The sequence below is a fragment of the Dipteris shenzhenensis genome, chromosome 11, assembly GCF_047967505.1.
Source record: "Dipteris shenzhenensis isolate YYH24624 ecotype China chromosome 11, Dip_SZ_1.0, whole genome shotgun sequence".
Lineage (NCBI taxonomy): Eukaryota > Viridiplantae > Streptophyta > Polypodiopsida > Gleicheniales > Dipteridaceae > Dipteris > Dipteris shenzhenensis.
Window position 1 is genome coordinate 20,489,891 of NC_141606.1, and position 24,667 is coordinate 20,514,557.

The following is a 24,667-nucleotide window of genomic DNA, read 5'->3' on the forward strand; positions in this document are numbered from 1 at the left end:
ATGCCAAGGTGACCATTGTGCATTTATGTCACCGACTTGTTAGCTGCAGATGCGGTTGGTACACCACCCATGAATAATAGCTGGATGATAGCTATCCTTATCTACTCTAGTTCGTGGCTCAGTTAGTATGCCACCTTAGTTAGCTGAGTTTGGTTTGAGACCCACATATAGGGTTCTCCTATTTCTTTGTACTAGAGTTCTTTTGGCTTTCACAACTAAGAAGAGGAAAACTGTTTTAAGCCTCCACCTTTGTGTGTATTCCCCCATTGTGTATGTGAGAAAGCTGCAAGTGAGACTCCTTCTTTCTCTCCCACTATCTTCACACCATCATCTATACTACATCAGTATTGAAGGAAAATTTTGTTCCTCTCCAGTTTGTTGTGTACTCTCTATTCTTTGTTCAGTTTTTGTTCCACTGCGTCGTGTCATTTAACATGGTATTAGAGCCCAGGTGGCTCTAAGGATCGAAGAATAGATGAGAGGCAAGGGCTTCAATACCATATGGAGTGATGGCAACACGAAGCGGCTCAACAGGAAGTGCCTCGAGTTCAGTAGCTGCTGTTGCACCAACAATCTAGGCATTGAGGAATCGCCCACCAGCCTTTACTGAAGGCAAGCTAGATGGTTCAAACTACACTCTGTGGAAGTTTAAAATTACTGTTACTCTGGATTCATATGAGCTTCTGGAGACAGTACTGGGGACTTACCCAAAACCAGAAGGAACCCCCGACCTAGCGAATTCGGGGAGTATGATACCTCCTAATGCCAACCTTCTATGAGCATGGAAATGCAAGAATGCAGATGCCCTGTGAGCCTTGGTTACAAGTACTATTGATAGTGTTTTGACCTTGATTCCTTGATTTAGTATACATCTAAGGAAACTGTGGCCTGGAACATGTTGAAGAGTCAATATGAGACGCAGAATCAGACAAAGATCCAGAACCTGGAGAATCAGCTCACAGCTAAGAAGTTTAATGAAGGAGACATAGTGGAGGTGTTCATAACCTAAATTAAAAATTTGTGTGACTAGATGGCTGGTGCTGGGATATAACAGACTAGCAAAGAGCTAGCTCGATGATGTCTCCGCATATGTCCACCAAGGTTTGATGGACTAGTAACAGCGCTTAACACTTAGGTGAGACACAACCATTGTCATTTCAATAGTTCTATGCTTTACTTATGGAGGAGGAATTGAGGCTTAAAGCTTGAGATGGAGGTGGCCATTGGGATGCTGCGTTTTCTACCACTGTAAAAGGCAAAGGTGATTATTCCACCAAAGGTGAGTCCTCTACTAGTGGTGATAAAAAGAAGAAGGGAGGCAAGAAGAAGTTTCAGGGAGAATGATTCTACTGCAAGAAGAAGGGCCATGTGATTGCAGATTGTTGGGTCAAGAAAGCAGATGAAAAGAATGGTACCCTGAAGAAGACAGATAAGGGGAAAGAGACAGCTAACATAGCAGAAGTAGAGTTGGATCTATTTCTAGCCATTGAGAAAGAGTGTTCCTCAGTTCAAGAAGCGTCAACCATAGATTCATGGGTGTTGGATAGTGGTGCCTCTCGTCACATGACCTGTAAGAAGGGTCTATATTGTTCCATGCAACCTCTATAGGAACCCATCACCACGACGGTTGGAAATAATGCAAAATGCCTAGTTGAGGGTACTTCATTTGTTTTTGTAAATGGAGATGTTAAGAAACTATCTAATGTGCTGTATGTTTCACAAATCAAGAGAAATTTGCTATCAATTGCTTCCATAACTGACCTTGACCATGAGGCGAGGTTCAACAAGACAGGAGCAAAAATTTTGGATAGTGTTGGCAATCTTGTTGGCATAGGATTAAGGAGGAACAACCTGTATGAGCTAAGTGCTCTTACAGCCACCACTAGAGTGGGCACAAGCAGACTTTGGCACGAAAGATTTGGCCACATCAGATTTGTAGTGCTGAAGGAGATAGAGAAGCAAGGTATGGTTGCTCACTTACCTGCAGTAGTAGAAATCAAAGAACTGTGTGAAGCTTGCACGATGGGCAAGCAACAGAGAAAGGCATTCCCACAAGAAAGCAAGAATAGAGCAAACGCTCCTCTAGAGTTGGTGCATGTTGACTTGTGTGGTAGGATTCCTACACAGGCCTTGGGGGGATCTTCCTATTTTTTATTGATTGTTGACGACTATAGTAGGAAGATGTGGGTGTACTTTCTTCACAAAAAGCTCAAGCTTTTGGTAAATTGAAAGAATGGCTACAGCTTGTTGAAAGTGAAACAGGGAGTAAAGTGAAGAAAATCAGATTGGATGGTGGTGGTGAGTTTGTTTCTACAGAGTTTGGAGCTTTTTGCAAGAGCAAAGGGATCAAGCAACAAATGATGACACCACATACGCCTCAGTAAAATTCAGTTGCTAAATGCTGAATGTGTACCATCGTGGAGATGGTGACATGTATGTTGAAAGGTGCTGGACTACCAAACCACTTTTGGGCTGAGGCTGTCAATACTGTGTTTACATCCTTAATCATAGCTATATAAAGGCACTCAAAGGTAAAACACCACATGAGGCTTATAGTGGTAAGAAGCCATCTATCTCCCACTTTAGAACGTTTGGGTGTGAATGCTATACGCATGTACCATACAAAGAGAGAAACAAGCTACAACCAAAAAGCACTTCGCCAATGATTTGAAACTTTAAAAAACAATATATGAAAAATTTTGCCAATATATTATAATACTATATTACTATACCTTTGATAAAAACATCCCTGCTCAAGATATTTATGCATCATACTTTAAAGATGTTTAATGAATGCTTTCAAGCCTTTCCTTTCATCTATGTCAAGTGATTTGTTTTTTGCAAGAACAAATCTAGTTTCCTCCAATGGAATTATTTGTTGTAATAAAGCATATGACTCACTCCATTTATGATCTTTATCTACTGAGTAGTGCTTCCATTACATCACTGGAATATTGTTATGCATGTGAAACTGAAAGTAGTGTGGATTTGTGTGTCCTATTAGGACATCATCTCTTGCTTGTAAATGTGGCTCTATGAATGCTCTCCAATCTACCATCCTCTCTAAGATAGCCACTTCTGATTCTTCCTTGCGAGACCCTTCAATTTTTTTCCCAATTCAAAATAGCATATCCTCCATTGTCAAAATGTCCATTGACTTCAACTCACCAGAGATAACACTGAAGATTTGATCTATGTCTTCATGTGTATGGCCTACAAGAAGAAAGCCAACTTCCACTTCTTCAAATATTTTCAAACCAACCAGCATAGAGCATAAAGCAAATATATATTTATTCTTATTCTCTCTCCAACAATTATCAGCTTAATGTGTTAGGTAAAAATCCACAAGCATCTTTGACCTTTCTTATTGCTTTCATGATTGATGTAACAACCTGGTTACTATCATGGTCACGCAAACTATGCATCCATACATCACAAAAGATTCGGTGTCCATGTACTAATACTCCACACAAGTGTGTTTTTAGTCCACATTTGCCCTCCAATGCCAGTGGGATATGTGTATATCGTGGCAAAGTTGTTGTATTCTGGTCCATGCCATCAATGGTGATGCACATGGACTTATCGACATGTGAAATACCTTCATCTCTCCAAGAAGTATACAACTTTCGAGCATCCTGCACATGACGTAAATGGATTGATCACCACTTAATATATCTTCCTCGCTGCTGCTCACATTTACTATGTTCAATGGCATTTTTTAATTAATCACATGTCTTACATTTTTGACATCCTTTGCTTTGATGGTATCTTGACATGGCAAAAATCTCTATGCCAAATTTTGTACAAGGTTGACCGTGAAATCATGCTCTCGTCTCTATCTTGTAAAGTTTTATCGACAGTTTCTAGGATGACCTTCTTTGTCATTCCCAAAGGAAGATGTTGTTGACATTCAACACGTCCATCTAGCATTGTTTGTTGAAGATGAGGCTGTGGTAATGCATAGGTTGCATTTATAGTGCTTCCATGGCATTTAAGCTTATAGGTATTTCCATGAATTGTATGAACCACTTTTTCTTTCACCTTTGCCTAGATGGTCCAGTATGTGCCATGTGATAGTCCAATTAACCATTGATATCCTCGATTGCAAATGGGTCTCTCATTAACCATGGGTTTCAATGTCTTACAGTGTCTTATGCTCAAATCTTGATCAGTGCCTTGATGAAGAAAGCATGAAAACTCTTGAAGAAGATAGTTTTGTCTATTAGGCGCTTTCTTACTCCAAATACCAAGGCGTACGGCTCCATAATCATCTTTCCCAACTTTTCTAATGCAGAGTCTCTTGCAACAAACTTGCATATTCTCCTCGGATAGCATTACATGTCTCTTTAGTTCTGGAACTGATGCCATGATTCTTTTCCTCTTCACACTCACATACTTTCTTTTTGTAAATAGTGTCTTGCGTTTTTCAGTTGTAAGACCATCAAACCTCGAATCCATTTCCCTTGAATCTTCATCTCTATAATCAAATGCTATGTGGGCTTGAGAATTATTTGATGCCTTATAATATCTTGGAAATGGCAATCTGGTAGACATGTCCATTGATGTCAATTTGTTGCCAATGCCTCTTGAATTTTGTGGTTCAACTCTTTCTTCTTCGTAACTCAAGATTCTCCCATCTATATTCTCTGGCATGCTAGTAATAATATTACGAACAACATGACAAGTCTCAGACTCTCTACCCCCTTTGCCCTGCATTCGAGTGGTAACATCATGATCATTGTCACTAATATCATCAATTCCTATTATTGCGTCACTTATCCCATCGATCTTTGCGTGTATTTTTCTTTGTGGTCCCATCTTATTATTCTCAACACAAGACAAGTCTTCTATATCAGTAAGCATGTTTGAGTCACTTGCAACACAAGACAAGTCTTCTATATGAGTGAGCCTGTTCGAGTCACTTGCAACACAGAACAAGTCTTCTATACCAGGGAGCCTGTTCGAGACACTTGCAACATAGGACAAGTCTTCTATACTAGTGAGCCTGTTCGATTCACTTGCAACACAAGACAAGTCTTTCATACTAGTGAGTATATTTGAGTCACTTCCAACACAAGAAATCTTTTTTGCATCAACATCTGTTACTATAATGTCCTCAATACCTATGAGCATGCCACTATGATACTCTTGATGACTACTATAGCTTCTTATCAATTTGGATCCCATTTGTGTTATAGTCCTTTTCTTTTGATAATATTATGTTGTGTCTTCCATGACATTGAAGGAAACTGGCTTGAGCAAACTTGATTTCAAGAAAGCTAACCCCCATTTACAAGTAATATAAACTTGTAGATGAGACGTAGTATTATGAACGTCTAGATGTGAAGTACTATCCATTGCATTTTGAATGACACTTGCAGTAGTCAACTTAATTATCTCCACTATATAGAGAAAACTCTAAGCATATTAAAGTTGCCAATTGCTAAAACTTCTTCGGAGCAAGATAACATCTCTACTTTTTCCCCCTCAAAATAAGTTTTCTTGATATCTTAAAAGTATGTCTTTGGAACAATTTATTCTTGGTCCCAGAGCATTCTGTGTGCTTGCATATCAAATATGTCACATTGTAAGATATCTCCCAATGTTTCAAAGTCTCCATGTGGATCTTTTAAATGTACTTCAAGATTTACAACGTTGGTGATTATCACTACACATCTTCTCTCACCACAACGTTGGGAATGACACACATTCATAGGATCAAGACTATGAATTCGTCCAAAAGCCACCACTTCATTCTTCTTTTATAACACCACATCCATACCCTCTGTTAGGGTAAATACCTGTTTTATGTACAAAAATAGATTAGCAACTCAAAAAACGACACAATAAATAATTATTGAGCTTATTATTACTTAATAACTTTTATATCAAAACTAGCAGAGAAGGCATTAAACCTAAACCCTATGTCCTAAACTTTAAACAATTAATACCAAAACATCTTAACCACCGTAAATCCTAAACCTTGAACATTTAATCACTAAACCCTAAACCCTAAATCCTAACTCCTAAACACTAAATCCTAAACCCTAAACCCTAAACTCTAAATCCTAAACCCTAAATCCTAAATCCTTAACCCTAAATACTAAACCCTAAATCCTAAACCCTAAACCCTAAACTCTCACCCTAAAATACAACCAAAATTTAATAAATTTTTTTTATTTGTGCAATATGTTTGATATATCCACCAACTTGTTGCACGTGCAATAGTTAAGGGTGCACCCAACCTTTTGTAAAAATCAAGGAATTTTCTTTATTTGTGCAACAGGTTGGATATACCCCCAACTGGTTGCTCAAGCAATAGGTTGGAGTGCACCCCCAACCTATTGCTTGAGCAATAGGTTGGAGAATATATCCAACCTGTTGCGCAAATCAAGAAATTTCTTGATTTGTGCAATAGGTTGGATATATCCCCCAACAATTTCTTGATTTGTGCAACAGATATATCCCCCAACCTGTTGCTTGATTAAAGCAACAGGTTGGGGTCACCATTTCTTGATTTGTGCAACAGATGGGGATATATCCAACCTGTTGCACAAATCAAGAAAATTTCTTGATTTTTGCAATAGGTTGGGTGAACCATTAACCTATTCCACTTGGGAGATATATCAAACCTATTGCACAAATTGAAAAAAATCATTAAATTTTGTTGTATTTTAGGGTTAGGGTTTAGAGTTTAATATCTAAGGTTAAGGATTTAGGGCTTAGGATTTAAGATTTAGTATTTAGGGTTTTGGGTTTATGATTATGGTTTTAGGGTTTAGGGTTTAGGACTAAGGGTAGGATTTAGGGTTTAGGGTTTAGGATATAGGGTCTAGGGTTTAGGGTTAAGGATTTAGGGTTTAGCGTTTAGGGTTTAGGGTTTATGATTATTATTTTAGGGTTTAGGATTTAGGGTTTAGGTTTTAGAGTTTAGGGTTTAGGGTTTAGTATATAAGGTCATGAGCTTAAAGTCTAGAATCTAGGGTTTAGGATCTAGAAATTAGGTTTTAGAATTTAAGCTATAGGGGTTAGTGTTTAGGGTTTAGGGATTAGAACTGTTATATAAGTTTAAGAGCTTAGATTGTATAACCTAAGATTTAGGGAACTTTAGGATTTAAGATTTAGGGTGTAAGATTTAAGGTATATAGACTATATAAAATATGCATTCCAAAGTATTTAGTTTAGATATATATAGACTATATATTATATGCTTTCCAAAGTGTTTTGTTTATATCCAATATGAGGTACGATCCTTTGCAAAGGCTTTACTTTAAGTAATTATAAGTCTACCTAGTCAAAGTATCCTATTGATTTTTATATAAAATATGCATTCCAAAGTATTTAGTTTAGATATATATAGACTATATATTATATGCTTTCCAAAGTGTTTTGTTTATATCCAGTATGAGGTACGATCCTTTGCAAAGGTTTTACTTTAAGTAATTATAGGTCTACCTAGTCAAAGTATCCTATTGATTAGGGACAAGCACATAGGCTAAAAGCACACCGATTTATATTTTCTTACATTCATGCTGCATGGTGTATCAGAAGAAACGAAGAAGTATGTGATAAGAAATATTCAGAAAAAATGTATTCCATATCATGGATTCATACCATGGATATCTGGTGGTTGCTAAAGTAGAAAAATGATATGGATTCAATGATACTGTAGTTTTGTGCAAAGCCTTAAACAAAGTTTAAGGCTTTTGCAAAGTATTACATATATTGTAACAAAGATAAGTAAGTATGCTAAACCTGTTCCAGATTCTATGGTTTTAAATACCTACCTTATAAATACATTCTCTAATTCTTCATTCTTCGAGTAACAAGTATTATACACATGGAAGAAAAGCATATATGCTAAAAGCACGTGTGTAAAATTTAATATTTCCTTATTTTTTAAATTAATTCAATTCTTTGATTGTCTACCTTTTAAAAATTTTAAGGTTATTAATATATAATATACATAATTTTAAATGTTATTAATATATATTATTAATAATTTATATATTTATTTAAATTTATACAATAATTACATTATATTTATATTAATTTTTAAGTTAATAATGTATATTTTTATTAAAACTAAAATTTAATATCTAGTTAATAGCAAGAAGATTATTGTAGAGATTTTCCATATTAAGAACTATCTTACAAATACATTCACTAATTCTTATTTGTTTGAAGAATACGTATTATATAAAGCACATATGCTAGAAGACCTCCCTTTCAAAAATATTTTCATTGTTATATTTTTTTAATTAATGTATTTATATATTTTTTTAATTTATTTATTTATAATAACTATATGATATTTATATTAATTTATAAATTAATAATATATATTTTTAGCAAATTTATATTTTAACATTAGTTAATAAAAATTTATTATATTATGGAGTAAAAATGTTGTAAATGGATTTCCCATATTAATAAAGTATCGTGAGAAGAGTTTTTGGAGAGATTTGTGGTTAAATTTTGTTTTGAAGTTGTTGCGTACATAATAGGTAGGGAGGTCTAAGTTGTTGTGAGGTTGAGAGAGAAATTTGTAATAGATTATTTTCTTTTCTTTTTTTTTAAAAAATTGTTGCATGCCCAACATTCTCATTTTTTGTTTTTGAATGCTTTGCAAAAAAATATGGCTTCGAGTTTTGGTTCCAAGGTGTCTGTCAAATATCTTGAACATGCTTGGTATTTTATGGAGCACAAATCAAAGTATTTTTTGGTGATCACTGCGAGAATGTGTCAAGCGTGAAATATTCTCCAAAGGTAGTAAGAAATGGTGGCATGCTCTCAACCATCAACATTAAAGAACAATTTGATAGAAGTTATGTACAAAGGGAAGAATGACGATGTGGTCTTCAAGTTACGAGTTACCCACAAGCACTTCTTGAAGCCCTTACCAAATTCAATTGAAGGATCCCAAGAATTACTTAGTGCCTTGGAAGCATTGAAGAAAATGTGGGATGCATTTCCAAGTGGTGGTGTTGTACCTTCAGCAGTAGCAATAAGTACACCATCTATAATATGTAGCCCTCAAGTTATACTGCCAATATCTGTGGCGATAACTACGATATCTCCGGCAAGAGTAACTACAATATCTACAGCAGTAACTACAGTATCTCTAACTGTACCTACACCATTGGCTGCTGCAACTACAGGAACAAGAAGGAGTGATCGTGGAGCAGATTCAAGTTCCATAGCTATTCCCAGAAAGAGAGCCAAATAACTCCTACTCCACATGCAGATCGTTCAAGTGCACGTTATTTAAAACCAGGTGAAAATTTGGATAGTGATGATCAGGAGGATCCACAAAAAGAAGATACAAGTCTCACAGACTTTTCTATTAGTGTGGCAGACTTACATCCTCCAGAGGATGAGCGGTACATTTGGGGATTTTCACAATTCAGCGTGGCCACAATGCTTATTGATCCAACTTCGTTGTTCACAAATCAAAGAAAGCTAGATAAGACATTTGCATGCAAATTGTATGAAGATACGAGGAAAACAAGAACTCTAGTTGCCACTAATATCACTCTTCGTCCTATGGCATTTAAGAGACTTCAAGAAGATGATCCTACATTGCTTGATGTCACATTTCAAAAGCACGTTACTTTTTTGATGCTTTTGAGAACTTTAGGAGGAGTGACTTTGTTCATGGTCGGAGAGGCTTTGTACCAAAGCCGATATGAGACTGACATCAAGAAGAGATACATGCTGGCAAAGAATAGATTATTGGAAAGATGTAGGTTTGAGCCCATTGATGGCCAACACTTTTGTGAAGCTTGCAGGATCGCCCTTGATGAGGGAAGAAAAGGAAACTTGCCACAGATTGAGTGGATGGAAAAGTTTTAACAGGTCATTTGTCATGTATGCATATTTAACAATGACTCAAAGTACATTCTAGAATCAGAAAGGTTGAATTCTGCTCCACTTAGGTTGAAAAAAAGCTCTTCTCTTTTTAAGATCCTGATAAAGGCAAGGGAGTTATGGGTGGGCTATGGAAAGCCACAAACAGTGAAGGGTAGGAGACCTACATCTGAGTACGTGGCAAAGAGGACTCGGTTCTATAGATGCTTGAAAGGTGTTGTAAGCAATATGCAAGGCGTATCAAGTAATAAGGTTGAGGCAAAGAATCTGAACACTGCCATTGCAAGATACAAGGATGTTACTTGCATTGTCTTCCACGAGGACTCAGTGTTTCAAAGCATGGTGGATGTTTGCCAAGCATATGAAACAGGAAAGATATCCTTTGAGGCACCAGAGCACACTACAACTCAGAGGAAAGAAATAATGAAACCAATGTCTATTGTTTGGTGGAGAGCATTAAGGTTTGTTCCAAATGCAATAATAGAAGAAGTATGCAAGAAGATCCTAAGCGGTGACTGCTTCTTTGGAAAGAAGAGCAAGCATAGCAACTTGGATGAAGTGGTCACCGGAATGATTCAAAGTGAAGCTGCTCTCTTGGCACTATTGTTTTTATTGAAATCTGATGATGAGTTAGCTGCTGGTGGCAAGTCGATTGATGTGGATAAGAAGGAAGCACTTAGCCTAGGTCAACTCCTTGATAACACATGGGCTAGAAAGTGGTTGGCTTGAATGGATGCAGATGCCACACCAACAAAGGATCTAAGAGCTAAAATGCCAAAGGTTGTTGAGACAGAATATATGGACATCAAGAAAAAGGCCTTGCAGTCCACTGCCCAAGGTAGAGCAATTGGTGGTTTAGATGATGGTTCTCCATTTAGCTTCTCCTATGATATCTTGCTTTCAGAGAATGATACAAATTTTGCACACATGCGAAATTGCTACACCAAGGTAGAGATGTAAATGTTATTGATACCCCCCATTAGATTGAGTTCTTTGACACATATCATAGTTGCACTACCTTCTTTGAAGAGGAAAATGTCGAAGAAGAGGGTAGTGAGTCTCAGGGTGATGATTCTAGCTCAAGTGATGATGAGGATGAAAGCTCTACATCTGATGACTTATGCCGAGAAGAAATCCACACAAAGAATAAGGGTGATCAATTGTCAACTAGAGTCAAGGAGGTTCCACTTATCATATAGGAAGGCACGCAGCAGCAACAAGTAGTAGTATAGCACATCGTAGGAAAAGGTAAGGCTAAAGAGGTGGAAGCACTTCCCTTGAAATTAAAAGTGAGGAAGGCACCCTTGATCTTGGGTGAAGGACATGCAAGTGGATCAAGCAAGGAAGCTTTACCCAAAGAAGGTATGGACGAGGCAAAGCATGACTAGGAGGAGTTACCACGAGGCATAGATGGTTCTTCAGCCATGACCTTATAGACTCCAGAGCAACCTCTAGTCAGGAACCTAGTAGCTAGGACCCTACTCACCAAGAACTTGATCATGAGACTCTAGAGCAGCCTACTAGTCAGGTGCTTGGAACTAAAGAGCAAACTACTAGGCAGGACGATACTAGCTAGGACCTTGCTACTAAGACTCTAGTCTTAGAGTAGCCTTTTAGTTAGGACCCTAGTAGTCAAGGGCGCATTGAGGACATTGGTACTGTCTTGGAGCACCCTATTAACCAGGACCCTGGTAGTCAAGGGCCTGGCATTGAGGACATTGGTACTAACGAACCTAATGGCTGATGGCTTTGTAATCACAAGTTTTGAACTTCGCAAGTTTTGAACTTCTATGTAAAGCGAATATCTAATAAAAAGTCAACTACATTTTTTATTTCCTTACTCTCATTATTGTGTATAAAGATCGATTATGAGGTCCATTTTATACTTAATGGTGTATTTTAAACTTTATGTCAATGTATTTTTATAGTTAAGGGTGTTTTTTAATACCAAGTGAGGTGTATATGTACACTTACACATAAAAGGATTTATGTACACTATCTTTCTAAGGGGTTTATGTACACCACCTTTCTAAACGAAATGGACATAAAGGTGTGTGCACACCACTTATACATAAAAGTGTTTATTTACACCACCTTTCTAAGGTAGCTCAATTCATAAGAAGTTATGAGGTTTATGTAGACCACCTTTGTAAGAGATTTGCTTATGCATTGATGTTCTTAGTACTTAATCACCAAATCTTTTGTTTTGAGTTGTCAAATCTAGTTCAAAAAACAACATTACTAGTATATTCAAAAATTTTGGACTGTTTTTTAGTCCATTTCTCAAATTGGACTTTACACAAGTCCAAATATTTTGAATAGTGTGTTACAAGTTTTCCATAAGCCATGCAGATTACGAGCATACATCCATTACATTAAGGCCCATTTTAGGTCTCCATTTTTTAATTAAAAAATTAGAGAAAGTTCCTGGCTTTATTAAGGGGGATGTCAAGCCCAAAAAAGGCTTTATTACAAAACTTGGCCAGCAAACAAGGGCACTCAGGCTATGGCTGACATTGTTGCATGTAGCAACAAATATGTTACACTCATATGGATCTTCTTACATCAAGAAGATATTGCCTAATTAGAGAGACCTTTTTTACTAACCATCCACCCTAGATCTACTACCCTTGCTTTCAAACTAGCCAAAATGGTTGATTCCCAATAACCCACATTAATTCCTTGTTAGCAAACCACATGATTCCTAAGAGACTAAATATCACTAACTACAATAGCTTGCAAATAAGGCCAACAGGCCGTAAGAGTCGACACGAAAGGCCATTGGGTTAGCAATCAAAATGGTCTTCCAATTAGAGCCCAGGCCATCATGACCACCATAATGTGTATTGTTCCTCTAACCTATTCTAGGTCCCATGTGCCATAGGGCAGGTCCATGAGAGTTGTCTGATGAGCTCTGATGACTTCCCTCAAAGGGGGTAGATTGGGTTGATTTTGATTTGCTAACTTGCCAACTCTCCCCGAACCGAGAGCCATTAATGTAATTTTTCCAGAGAAAGAAGAGCGCATATATGCATGCATATATATATATATATATATATATATATATGTATATATATGTATGTATGTATGTATGTATGTATGTATGTATGTATGTATGTATGTATGTATGTATACATGTGTGTGTGTGTGTGTGTGTGTGTGTGTGTGTGTGTGTGTGGCTTTGCTAGCTTGGCATCCCATCCATATTTCTCCAAATCTAGCATGCCACTACCTAGAGCCATGTCTTGGCCAAAGGCTAACCTACAATGAGTAGACAATATCTTACCCGAGTAGAACTTTTCAAAGGTAGGTTCTACCCAATAGCCATTGGTTCATCTACCACCTAGAAGCTTGATGGTCGCAGTTTTGGGACCCACTCCAGAATAGCCAAATCAAAGATACCTCAAGGTCATCCATAGCACATTGCACATGAAGAACTTCCAGTAGGATTCAATCTACCTTGCTTGGATCTCAAATTTTGGACCAAACTTTTACCCATTCCCAAAAAATACTATTGGCACATGGCAAGCTGAAGCTAGAAAATAATTCACTTGTAGTAATAATCACCTTAGTCCACCAAATTCCCTCACTTAAACTTGCATCACCATGAAGGCCTCCATGACCTTTCCATGTAAGAAGTCCTATACATCATGTAAGAAGTCCTATACACAATTTTAATGTGATAATCAGAGTAGAATTAGAATTGAGCCCACAATTTACAAGGGAAAACCAAAACAAATCCAATCATATCAAGAGAATCCATTCCACGACCCCACGTGACCACTTTTCCTTCGCCATTCTATATAAACCACTTAGCAATATAGGCATAGGGTGAATTGCATATAAATAATCAAGGGAACTATTTCTCAAGCAATGCAGCATTTCTTAGGTCGACATCTATAAGAAAGCCTAGGCCTCCTTGTAGCTTTAGGGATTTGAGAGACTCCCAAGGTCATTGCATTCTCTACCTCTCCCCTCATTTTCCCATAACAAACACAACAAGGAAAAGGGACCATAGGCACGTTTCCAGATGCGTTTTTTGAATTAAAATAAAAAGTGATAGTGCATCTATTAGCACATCCACAGACCTGCATCTAAACGCGCGTCTATATAACAATGAGACGTGCTAATAAATGCTCTACAAAAAATTTATTTTAGAAAAACAAAATGTTGCATGGTTGCAGGAATCCCATTTCTACAGTGTGAAATGGAATTCCTACATCCAACATCATTTTAATTTGCACGATTTTGCACACGTCTATAGCTATTGGTAATTCGTTATATATTATTAAATAAGTTAAGGGAAGAAGTACTGGAATTTGGAGTACATATATTATTAAACAATCATATACAAGCCAACGGTTACAATTCTGAATAAAACATTACAACTCCAAACATTTACATCACAAAGCATTCATTGATAAAACTTTGCCAAAAAAATAGAGGAATTCATAGCCCAAAAAGTATTTGTATATACATATAGCACGAACCCAAGCCAATTGTGGCTTCCAGTACAAAAAAGAATACTAGCTAGCTAGCACTACTTCTAGCACTACTTATATGACTAATCAGAGGCATCCTCATCAATGCTCCTACCACCCTCAGAGCCTTCTTTGTTGCCTTCTTCCTCCTCAATACCCCTAGGAGCTTGTAAGCGAGGGACAACATGTATCACTTTATGAAAAATCAAATCTTTATTTACAACATTTACATTTTTTAAGTACTTTTAAATACCTATAAGGGTGTTCCAGTAGCCCGGCTATACTACTCCTCAGTAAGCAACCCCTCATCATAGAAGTGCCTCTAAGTAGATCGCCTGCCATGTCCCGATGGTAGGATGTCTCAGTAGGAGTAGGGTATCTGCCCACGATATCAAGTTGTAAGATGACACAATTTACAGAGGGGTTAGAACAAAGGAACAACCTCCTAATAAACCACATAAACACAATATAATTTCAGATTAATACTTACAAATTGGGCCTCCCATGATGCAATACCCCCTGCTTCAAAATGTGAGGATTCATATCGCTCCATCTGGATCTATCATGCCTCCATGTACTATAGAGACTGGGGTCCTATTTTGCTAGCTTCATGGCTTTCTTCCACTCGCGCTTATGAGCGGACCCTTGGTGGTTGTCCTTACTCTCTCCTGGCAATCTCGGCCAATGCCTACCTCTTTAGCAAAGACCTCTTATTGGCAAGAATACTGGTAATATTTGTCTTTGCCCATTTGTCAATGAACTCATGACATTCTAGATAGGGATTGGGATATCTCTTACATAAAGTATTGATGGTATCCTCATCCAAACTTTCTTTCTAAGCTTTTTGAATGGAATAAAGAAATCTTTGTAGTTTTTATGAACTGCAGAGCACATGAAGGACATGACGCGCTTCCCTCATGCATCTTGTAAGATGCTGCCCACCTCAGTGATATCACAGTACATTGTACCATTACCCTCTGGCACGTCTATATCTGAATCATCCCCGCCCCCAAAGCACTGTGCCATGCATCCTGTGCCATGACTCGCCCTGTTGCTACATCATGACGAGCTACATAAAGTATTGATGGTATCCTCTTACGTAAAGTATTGATGGTATCCTCATCCAAACTTTCTTTCTAAGCTTTTTGAATGGAATAAAGAAATCTTTGTAGTTCTTATAAACTGCAGAGCACATGAAGGACATGACGCCCTTCCCTCATGCGTCTTGCAAGATGCCGCCCATCTCAGTGATATCACAGTACATTGTACCATTACCCTCTGGCACGTCTATATCTGAATCATCCCTGCCCCCAAAGCATTGTGCCATTCATCCTGTGCCATGACTCGCCCTGCCACTACATCATGACGAGCTACTATGATGGGCACTTGCGTCTGGAGAAGGGGCTCCTGACTGCACTGCAGTAGGCATGCAGCTCCATGATTTGAAAGGGTCTCCCTTCTAGACGGGAGTAGGTTGGCGGCTGTATGATCTATGGAAGCGACTCCTAACTACATGGGAGAAGGCTGGCAGCTCTGCCTTCTATTAGGCTATTGCAAGATTGTCACTAGTGCTACCAATTATTTTCAAGATATAGTGCTAGACATGGTGGTGCCTATTCTTTGCTCAACAAAATATGACACTACATTTTGGAGTTGTTGTGTGCTATGGAGGGCATATTAAGTCCCCAGTATGTACATTTTGTGGTTTTATAAGTTATGATTAGTCACCTCATATGGTACATTTATCTTCAACTAGCTCATTATCTTATGCTCTGTAACATATGATTATTTCTAATGTATAAAATTGAATCTTGATGACGTTGAGTATGATGGCATGCTAGAGGATGGATTCGATAGCATCCTATATACATGATGATGAACCACCACATTTGATCAATGAATATGATAGGCATAGAAATGTGCAATAGACAACTTTAGTACAAAAGAAGGACTCTAATTTATGAAAATACAATGTCATAGGAATGTGCAATAGACAAATTTAGTACAAAAGGACTCTAATTTATAAAAATACAAATGTCTCTAGGCTTTCTACAAGTTCAATATGAAAGAAACGATTCAAGATTACAACTTTTCACATAAATAAATCCCCTCCTGTACTAAAATTTATCTTCTAGTATGCATGTGATACTCTTTCAACAATGATTTTGTTTAGTGGGATTCTTTCATAATACAATATAAGATGCTCACAAGTTATCACATTGCCTGAGCTGCTTGCTTTAAGATTGGATTACCAATATGCCATACATGCGTTAATATGTGTTAAATGATTGCCTCTATTTAGCAGTGATAATTTTAGATACCATGTCAGGTGTCCAAATTGTACTCATAAAGAATTGGGTAGTTTTTGAGACATTATATCTTGTGTTTCATAAATAAATTACCAGATTTAGTCAACTAAAATGCATAAACTAGGTCTTCAACATTCTCTAGGACCACTGTATCAACTCATCCAAATTGCACTCCGTAAAGAATCGGGTAGCTTTTGAGACATTATATTTTGTGTTTTCTTAAATAAATTACATGTACAAGAAAACTTCATGAAGATAATCAATATATTTTAGTATCTTTTATGCTACCATAAAGGAAGATGAAGGCAAGATACATGGGGATGATATGAGGAAAGACAATGAGTGTTGAGATGATGCACAAATAAAAATATTTGTTGATATAGTACATTTAGCTCTATGAATACGTAAGAAGGAAAAACTAGTAAAAACATTTATCCACCAAATATACAAACATGTATTGATAGATGTAAAACTTCTACACTATGATCATAATCTAAACAACACTATAAACTTGATCATTCAGTAGTATTTGCTGAAGGGCATAGGTAATGCATCTATGTATCATTCTATAACATGTAGTATACAAAGGCAAATTATCATTGATTAATTAGTTTTAAATGCATGGTAGACAACCTAGGGGTCGTAACATGTGTGCACATGGTCACATCTTGACAAAAAATTTTGAATTGGAAACATATCAAGCTACAACAAAATACATCTTGTCTATCTCATGACCATATTGCTCCTTTAACGCTCCTCAAACCCACAATTTATTTGCTATATACAACCTTTGGTGCTATTTATCAACCTTGGTATATTATTAGGTGCATGGGGCATTCCATCCTTTATAGTGTTGACTTAATCAAAACCACTCGTGTCAAATATGAAAAAATTTCATTTCTGATTACATTACTTCAAGTATCAATATACCATGGCTCCTACTACGTATTACTTAAGAAACATACAGTCATACTTTCGTAGGGGTTTGTTGTATGATAGTTGTTGACTTGCTATCCCTTTTATTTCTTCATTCTTGAGTGATGTTTTTTCCCCAAATATCTAAATTTTAAATTGAATCCCTACAAGAAGGTCCCTGTTTTCCTAATTAGCACTACTTTGGTAGCATAACCGGACATAAAAGTGTCCTTTTGAGGTTTTGGCCAAAAAATTTACAAATTGATGTCCATGTGTTTTTTGGTGATTTCCTCTCTTGAGCTTAAGGTAAGACTCATAGGACTATTTTCAAAAAATATAAGAAGCATAAAAAAATATTACATGTGATTACGGAATTCTCACAAATGTATGGTAACGCAATGTTTCACTTAGATAGTACTCATATTTGAAACTTTATCTAGCATGCTTTATAATAAAATTGATTTCAATGAGATAGAATTTTCTAGAGAGTGTTTATAAGTATATCAAAGACCCAATAGTGATAAAACTTTATTACAAAATCAGTTTGGCAAGATTGATTTAGCAATTAACAAGAGTGGTTAGCCTAGCCAGTTACATTGTAAGTCACATTTCATAAAGAAGCATCTTTATGATACTACACATAATGGTCAAAAAGTGTGATATCTTAATGATAACAATATTATATCATAAGGGAACATCACCACATTACAATAAAGGCTAAAACTTAAAGGGATTATGTGCACGCACGCACACACACACACACACACACACATGCACACAAGTGCATGCTAGGACACATAGCCATGATGAAGGTTACTAATTCTAAGGCGCTTAACAGACAATGGAAGTGTCCCCATGTACTGGGCAATGTATGGGCACCCCTTGACAAAAGCTTAGGTGGGGACTTCGTCGAAAGTCTCGTGCTATCAACCAATAGAAGTTTGTTAAATAAGAAACTTATAAAATCACGTGATTGGTGGATAAGTAGGTGCCTAAGCTTGAGAAGCGAAGCTTGGTCGCCCCATAATTTCATTCCCAATGGGTGTACAATAAATGCTATGTCAGCCTCTAGCAAAAAAACGTTATTTGGGTAGTTAGTTTGCACACTCCACTTGCCATCCTCCTTGTCATGTGCTGATTGGTGGGTGGAGAAGTGCCCAAACTTGGGCGCTTATATCAGCAAACACCCTCTGAACTATGACCATGAGGTGACCATCAACGGCAAAGGTCGGCGAAAGGCCAATCCCAGCGGTCCGATTGTTTTGCCTGCAGAATCGTAAAATTTGGATACCGGATGCTTTCCATGAATTCGAACAACCATTCAAATTTTGACCGGCTAATTAGCTGCCGAACATAGCATTGTGCCAGACATTGTTAGACAGTCAGAGCTTCACCATTGGATCTGATTAAGATCCAACGGTTAAGGAGTACCCAATGTCCTACAGCCCTAGAATGCCCATCTCCATCCTACGGCCCACAAACAGCGCTATTTGCGAGCTATTAGATCGGATTTTTGATCCGGGGTTACAAAAAATCATCAATCCACATCCTTAGATCAATCTCTAAACCGCTGGATGGATGCCATGTGTCCCGTCGCCTCCCCCATTCGTCGACAGTCGAAAATCGTCTTCGGTCGTCGATATCCGGTCAAAATTTGGGTGGAACCGGCACCGAGGCTTCGACCGGTCACTTGCCTTCGATCGGAGATGATTCTAGGCGTTGGGCTGGCCACCGGTTTCAACCGCGTTCCTTCCTAGGAAAGCCTCCTGGCCCTATTCCATGAGGTGAGGTTACCCATATGTAGCTGTAGTTAGCGACTAATTTAAGGATTAGGCATGCAAGGTGTTGGTGGAGGTGTGGCTATGGCGATGGAGGTACTCTTGATCGCCCTGCTCTGGCCTTTGCAAGCTATGGCGATGGCTTCTCCTGAAACTCCCCAGTTTACCACCATCCACACCGAATCTTCATTCGACATCCGTCTTTACCGCCCCTCCGCCTGGATGACTGCTCCCGTCGACCACGTCTCCTTCGAACGCGCTACCCTTTGCGGCTTCCACAGGTATTTCTCTCCCTTTCTTTAAAATTTCTCGGTGAAATCTTGGATCCTTTGCAAGCTCCATGCTTAGGGCTGCATGCTTTTGGAGAGGGAACTGCATGACCCCTCTTTTATGACCTTCCTGCCAATCCATCATCTTAGGTTTGGAGTTTTGTTGGACATTTCCATCTTTGCTATTGGTCTTCCGTCGACCGAGTTTAATCGGTTGATTGTCTCAGAGTGATCCTGCCTTGTATTCTGATGGCCTATAATTTGATTACCGGCGGGTTGTTAATCTTCCATATTATCACGAAGAAAAAACTGGATTTTTCTATTCTCCTTTGATTTGGTAGGATAGATGCTCAGCAACCTTTTGGCAGTGTGTTGGATGTTGCAATCATACTGATTTGCGGGCTACTGAAGATAGTTTTCATTCTGAACATGGTTTTAGGCTCTTCCAGTACAGCCAGGGAGCGAATATGAACTTTTCAAGAATTCCTATGTCTTCCCCCGTATTAACAGGAATAGTGTCAGACTCTGGTCCATTTCATTCTCCAGGCTTCAGTGTTCGCTTTTATTTGCCAACCAAATTCCAAAAGATCCCACCAACTCCCCTCTCCGAGCTGGACTTGAAAGCTGAGTATTGGGGCAGCCTGTGTATTGCAGTTCGAAAGTTTTCGGGTTTTGCGAGAGACAGCAATGTCGCCAAGGAGGCAAATCTTCTGGAAATCAGTTTACAGAGATCTCCTTGGGCCAACGTGACCTTCGGCAAGTCTGAAGCCAACAGTGATGTCTACACAATTGCTCAATACAACTCTCCCTTGAAAACTAAAGGGAGGCTGAATGAAGTCTGGGTTAGTCTCAGTGGACAGAACATCTCTGAAAGTTGTATTCCGCGAGTGTCCGCAGAAAATTATCAACAGCTTGTTTCTTCTTTTTGACGTACAAGAGGAAATGAGGTCCCCTGTTATAAGTTTAGCTTGCATGCTTGTGCTTGGAAATGTCACTAGGCTATTGTACAAAATGTTCTTTTACGTCTTGTAAATACCAGCATCATCTTGTACAATTGAGGATAGTGGACGTTCAGCTTAAAGCTTGTAATTTTGCACTCTCTTAAAGCTGTGGCAAAGAAGTCTGATGTCCAGGAGACACCTATGGATAGTCACTTTTCTAACGGTTCACTTATATTCATTTTCTTGTGCTTATGAGTGCTCAGATCTTTGCTATGGTTCTTTGTAAACAAGAGTAACTCGCATCTTTGCTATGAGTGCTCACATTTTATGAGTGCTTACATACCCTGATTTTGATCTTGATTAGAGATATTATCATAGGAGACTTTGCCAAAGAGGGAATAGGATACAGTGGCTTTGGATTTGTTCAAAATGTGTCAGTGAAGTTATAATCAGACTCTTCTTATAATATACATACTTGCTTTGTACTCGAATATGGGATTGCTCGAGCTTGATATAGTGTATTTCACAATGGCATATTTTATTTAATCAAGGCTTTATGCAAGCTCTCTCAGCTCTGTAGTGCAGGCACCTTCTATTACTGCAAAAAATGCACACAGGTATTATCTGACAAGGTTTTCAAATCAAGCGCTTTAATAGCTTTAAAAAAGGATAGCCCTTTTCTTGGTTGAGGTATAGGTTTGGCTTATGCCCTTTGTTGAATTGTAGTACATTCTGAGGGCATTTGAAAGTATATCTGCATTTCCATGGGGAGACTATTTTACAGTAGTTTGATGGATTAGAGCTCAAGTATGTGTGGGTGTGTGGATTCGTATCTGTGAGAGCATACTTTTATACTATGGTCTACACCCACTGTTGGGCGCTGATGACGTCAGTGGGGATGTCATAGTAGATAGTCCGTGCTTTGCGTGATGGAGTTTATGGTTTTCAATCTTATGAGTGACTCTCGTGAGATTGAAACTGCACTATGTTGTGTTTTTAGAGGATGAGTTTGGGAATGTTCTTGGATTCATCTAGCGTATTAGCGGACATGCAAATTTCACCTCGTGAAGTTTTCGTCCAAGTTGTGGCCTGCTGGTATTGCGATAATTCTTTCTATCTTAAATGGTGCGTTGCCCTATCAGTTAGACTTAGATTTAGATGCTCGTTTAGGAGAGACTAAAATGAAATCGTTTAGAGTTCACAAGCAGTTGTAGCTTGAATGAAGAGATTTGGACTACTTTTTGATTAGCCTTCTCCGTTAGTGCTAGCCTTCGTCATGGCCGAGTTTGCCCTTCACCTCCGGAGTGCTGACAAAAACTTAGTACAAAGACTTTGTATAAATGGATGCTCAAGTATGTGTGGGTGTGTGGATTTGTATGTGTGAGAGCATACTTTTATACGATGGTCTACACCCACTGTTGGGCACTGATGACGTCAGTGGGGATGTCATAGTAGCTAGTCCTTGCTATGCGTGATGGAGTTTATGGTTTTCAATCTTATGAGTGACTCTAGTGAGATTGAAATTGCACTATGTTGTGTTTTTTTAGGATGAGTTTGGGAATGTTCCTGGATTCATCTAGGTATATGCTTCTGCCATATTAGCGGACATGCAAAGTTCACCTCGTGAAGTTTTCGTCCAAGTTGCGGCCTGTTGGTATTGCGATATTCTTTCTATCTTAAATGGTGCGTTGCCCTATCAGTCAGATTTAGATTTAGATGCTCGTTTGGGAGCGACTAAAATGAAATCGTTTTCACAAGCAGTTGTAGCTTGAATGAAGACATTTGGACTACTTTTTGATTAGCCTTCTCCTTTAGTGCTAGCCTTCGTCATGGCTGAGTTTGCCCTTCACCTCTGTAGTGCGGGCAGAAACTCAATACGAAGACTTTGTATAAATGGATGCTCAAGTATGTGTGGGTGTGTGGATTTGTATGTGTGAGAACATACTTTTATACTATGGTCTACACCAAGTGTTGGGCACTGATGACGTCAGTGGGGATGTCATAGTAGCTAGTCCTTGCTATGCGTGATGGAGTTTATGGTTTTCAATCTTATGAGTGACTCTCGTGAGATTGAAATTGCACTATGTTGTGTTTTTAGAGGATCAGTTTGGGAATGTTCTTGGATTCATCTAGGTATATGCTTCTGTCGTATTAGTGGACATGCAAATTTCACCTCGTGAAGTTTTCGTCCAAGTTGCAGCCTGTTGGTATTGCGATAATTCTTTCTATCTTAAATGGTGCGTTGCCTTATCAGCCAGATTTAGATTTAGATGCTCGTTTGGGAGAGACTAAAATGAAATCGTTTAGACTTCACAAGCAGTTGTAGGTTGAATGAAGAGATTTGGACCACTTTTTGATTAGCCTTCTCCTTTAGTGCTAGCCTTCGTCATGGCTGAGTTTGCCCTTCACCTCCGTAGTGTGGACAGAAACTCAGTACGAAGACTTTGTATAAATGGATGCTCAAGTATGTGTGGGTGTGTGGATTTGTATGTGTGAGAACATACTTTTATACTATGGTCTACACCAAGTGTTGGGCGCTGATGATGTCAGTGGGGATGTCATAGTAGGTAGTCCCTGCTATGCGTGATGGAGTTTATGGTTTTTAATCTTATGAGTGACTCTCGTGAGATTGAAACTACACTATGTCGTGTTTTTAGAGGATGAGTTTGGGAATGTTCCTGGATTCATCCTGGATTCATCTAGGTATATGGTTCTGCCGTATTAGCGGACATGCAAATTTCGCCTGGTGAAGTTTTCGTCCAAGTTGCGGCCTGCTGGTATTGCGATAATTCTTTCTATCTTAAATGGTGTGTTGCCCTATCAGCTAGATTTAGATTTAGATTTAGATGCTCGTTTGGGAGAGACTAAAATGAAATCGTTTAGACTTCACAAGTAGTTGTAGCTTGAATGAAGAGATTTGGACTACTTTTTTGATTAGCCTTCTCATTTAGTGCTAGCCTTCGTCATGGCTGAGTTTGCCCTTCACCTCCGGAGTGCCGACAAAAACTCAGTATGAAGACTTTGTATAAATGGATGCTCAAGTATGTGTGGGTGTGTGGATTTGTATGTGTGGGAGCATACTTTCATACTATGGTCTACACCCATTGTTCGGCGTTGATGACGTCAATCGGGACGTCATAATAGCTAGTCCTTGCTATGCGTGATGGAGTTTATGATCTTGTGACTCTCGTTAGATTGAAACTGCACTATGTTGTGTTTTTAGAGCATGAGTTTGGGAATGTTCATGGATTCATCTAGGTATATGCTTCTGCTGTATTAGCCGACATGCAAATTTCACCTCGTGAGGTTTTCGTCCAAGTTGCGGCCTGTTGGTATTGCGATAATTCTTTCTATCTTAAATGGTGCGTTGCCCTATCAGCTAGATTTAGATTTAGATGCTCATTTAGGAGAGACTAAAACGAAATCGTTTAGAGTTCACAAGCAATTGTAGCTTGAATGAAGAGATTTGGACTACTTTTTGATTAGCCTTCTCCTTTAGTGCTAGCCTTCGTCATGGCTGAGTTTGCCCTTCACCTCCGGAGTGCTGACAAAAACTTAGTACGAAGACTTGATATAAATGGATGCTCGAGTATGTGTGAGAGCATACTTTTATACTATGGTCTACACCCATTGTTGGGCGTTGATGACGTCAGTGGGGATGTCATAGTACCTAGTCCCTGCTATGCGTGATGGAGTTTATGGTTTTCAATCTTATGAGTGACTCTCGTGATATTGAAATTGCACTATGTTGTGTTTTTAGAGGATGAGTTTGGGAATGTTCCTGGATTCATCTAGGTATATGCTTCTGCCATATTAGCGGGCATGCAAAGTTCACCTTGTGAAGTTTTCGTCCAAGTTGCGCCCTGTTGGTATTGCGATAATTCTTTCTATCTTAAATGGTGTGTTGCCCTATCAGCCAGATTTAGATTTAGATGCTTGTTTGGGAGAGACTAAAATGAAATTGTTTAGACTTCACAAGCAGTTGTAGCTTGAATGAAGACATTTGGACTACTTTTTGATTAGCCTTCTCCTTTAGTGCTAGCTTCGTCATGGCTGAGTTTGCCCTTCACCTTCATAGTGCGGACAGAAACTCAGTAGAAAGAC

At 38.4% G+C, this 24,667-nt stretch overlaps 1 protein-coding gene across 1 annotated transcript; it reads left to right on the forward strand.

Moving 5' to 3' along the window:
• Nucleotides 1–19,282: 19,282 nt before the first annotated feature.
• Nucleotides 19,283–20,815, forward strand: LOC147896749 (uncharacterized). Its single transcript, XM_087381559.1, has 2 exons — nucleotides 19,283–19,634; nucleotides 20,062–20,815. The coding sequence occupies exons 1-2, from the start codon at nucleotides 19,411–19,413 to the stop codon at nucleotides 20,549–20,551; spliced, it is 714 nt and encodes a 237-aa protein (XP_087237685.1). The 5' UTR covers nucleotides 19,283–19,410; the 3' UTR covers nucleotides 20,552–20,815.
• The last annotated feature ends 3,852 nt before the right edge of the window (nucleotides 20,816–24,667 follow it).

What these genes read in the sequence shown, in the direction of transcription:
- LOC147896749 (XM_087381559.1), top strand. Translation starts at nt 19,411, where the DNA reads ATGCAAGGTGTTGGTGGAGGTGTGGCTATGGCGATGGAGGTACTCTTG. An exon ending in ACCCTTTGCGGCTTCCACAG is followed by an intron (nt 19,635 to 20,061) that starts GTATTTCTCTCC and finishes ACATGGTTTTAG; the next exon opens with GCTCTTCCAGTACAGCCAGG.